Raw genomic sequence first — 2,408 nt, 5'->3', positions numbered from 1 at the left:
TTATTATTATTATTATTATTATTATTATTATTATTATTATTATTATTATTCTATTAGAACTAAAGGTAACAACTAGTGTAACAACACAAATTCACTCATTGGATTATTTTATATATATATATATATATATATATTATTTTATTTATTTTTGTAGGTTAAATATAGTTAATATTAATGCTTTAAATCAATTACTAAGGCAAACACACAGACACACCTAAAGAAATTAGAATACATATTAACACTCATATAATAATAGTAGTGTATCATTATACTACTAAAATAAGGTAATGAGAAATTGGCATTTCTCCCCGTCTTGAGGAAAATTTCATCCTCTAAATTTACCTGACAGAAACAGTTCTGGATAAGAATCGCGCATCTGGCTTTGGACTTCCCACATAGCACTTTCACCAGTAACACCTCCCCAGACAACCTTAACCAATGAAATCGTCTTACCCCTTAATTCTTTGGTTTTTTGGTCCTCAATACGTAGCGGTAAAGTCTCAAAAGTTAGATTCTCTTTTATTTGGACCTTGTTTGACTCAATCACGTGTGAGGGATCGAAAATGTAATTGCAAAGTTGAGACACGTGAAAGACACTATGAAGATTAGAAAGAGAAGGAGGTAACGCGATCTGATATGCCACGTTACTGTCAGGTTTAAGAATCTGGTAAGGTCCTATAAACCGAGGAGTAAGCTTTTGCATTTTTAATGCTCGACCAACCCCAGTTGTTGGAGTAACTCTCAGAAATACATGATCACTTTCTTGAAATTACCTATAAGTGGAAAAAAGCTATCCCAACTTCCATTTTGTTCCAACACACAAGCTCTCAACAAGTCTTCTATGGATTGATTGGTTCGCTCAGTCTGACCATCTGTTTGTGGGTGGTAGGCTGAACTCATCCTAAGGTTCGTACCTAAAGCACTATGTAACCCTTGCCAAAAATTAGAGGTAAACCTAGGGTCTCTGTCTGAGACTACACTTGATGGGATTCCATGCAACTTCACAATTTCCATTATGTATATTTTAGCTAACCTTTCCATAGAATAAGTTATGTTTATCGGAATAAAGTGAGTAGATTTAGTTAATCTATCCACAATAACCCAAATAATATCGTCCCTTTTTGGAGTTCGAGGTAAGCCTACAACAAAGTCCATAGAGATGCTATCCCACTCAAGAATACTCAAAGGTTGCATCAAACCTGAAGGTTTTTGGTGTTCTACCTTAGACTGTTGACAGATCAAGCAAGCATACACAAACTCAGCAACATCTTTTTTAATTTTAGGCCACCAAAATATCTTCTTGAGGTCTTTATACATCTTTGTGGCTCCAGGGTGAATACTTAGACAACTCCTATGTCCTTCCTCTAAGATCATCTTTCTTAACTCCTCTACATCGGAAGCACAAATTCTCTCCTTAAATCTCAAAATTCCAATTTCTGATTCTTTTCAATCTCTGATGCGGAACCCGAAACACAATTATAAATTTTAGGGAAGAATGCTATAAGGGTATCCTGGTCCTCGATTTCAACTGGTTTTTTCGAGCGATTTTTGTACCACCCGACAAAAATAGACTAAAAATCGTATTTTCAGAACAAACGATGGCTAGTGTTTAAAATCTGGGGTCGATCCCGAAAAACAGATATAAATTTTGTAGAAGAATGCTATAAGGGTCTCACGGTCCTCGATTTCATCGGGACATTTCAGGAGAATTTCGTACCACCTGACAAAAATGGACTGAAATCGGGTGGTACGAAAATCCCCGATTTGAACTAGACTTTTCAGGCAATTTTCGTACAACCCGAAAAAATGGCACAAAATTCGTATTTTTAGACCAAATGATGGCTAATGTTCAAAATATGACTCGAAACACAATTATAAATTTAGGAGAAGAGTTCTTTGTAATTATTACATTATTTGACAACTCTATTTTATTAAATGTTATTATTATATTCGTTTTATAGTTTTACTACATAACGAAGATAATAATAACATATAATAAAATAGAGTTGTCAAATAAAGTAATAATTACATATTAATTTTACAACTCAATTTTGTTATATGTTATTATTATTTTATTTATTTAGTACAACTACAAAACGAAGATAATAATAACGTATAATAAAACAGAGATGTCAAATAAATATGTAATTATTAATTTATTTGATAATTCTATTTTATTATATATTATTATTACTATTATCTTCTTTTTAAGTTTTGATCGCATAACGAAGATAGTAATATCATTTAATAAAAGAGAGTTGTTAAATAAATATTTAATTATTACTTTATTTGACAACTCTAATTAATTATATATTATTATTAGCTTTGTTTTATAGTTTTACTTCATAGCATTGATAATAATAAAATAGAGTTGTCAAGTAAAGTAATAATTACATATTTATTTTACA

At 31.3% G+C, this 2,408-nt stretch overlaps 1 protein-coding gene across 1 annotated transcript; it reads right to left on the bottom strand.

Annotated features, from left to right (window-relative positions):
• Positions 1-325: 325 nt before the first annotated feature.
• On the bottom strand, positions 326-703 carry LOC113785044 (uncharacterized). The gene has a single exon (XM_027331389.2). It carries the CDS (start codon positions 701-703, stop codon positions 326-328), a length of 378 nt encoding a protein of 125 aa, XP_027187190.2.
• Between the last annotated feature and the right edge of the window lie 1,705 nt (positions 704-2,408).

This window comes from Cicer arietinum, chromosome 3 (genome assembly GCF_000331145.2).
Source record: "Cicer arietinum cultivar CDC Frontier isolate Library 1 chromosome 3, Cicar.CDCFrontier_v2.0, whole genome shotgun sequence".
NCBI lineage: Eukaryota > Viridiplantae > Streptophyta > Magnoliopsida > Fabales > Fabaceae > Cicer > Cicer arietinum.
This window is presented reverse-complemented; position numbering and strand designations above follow the sequence as displayed.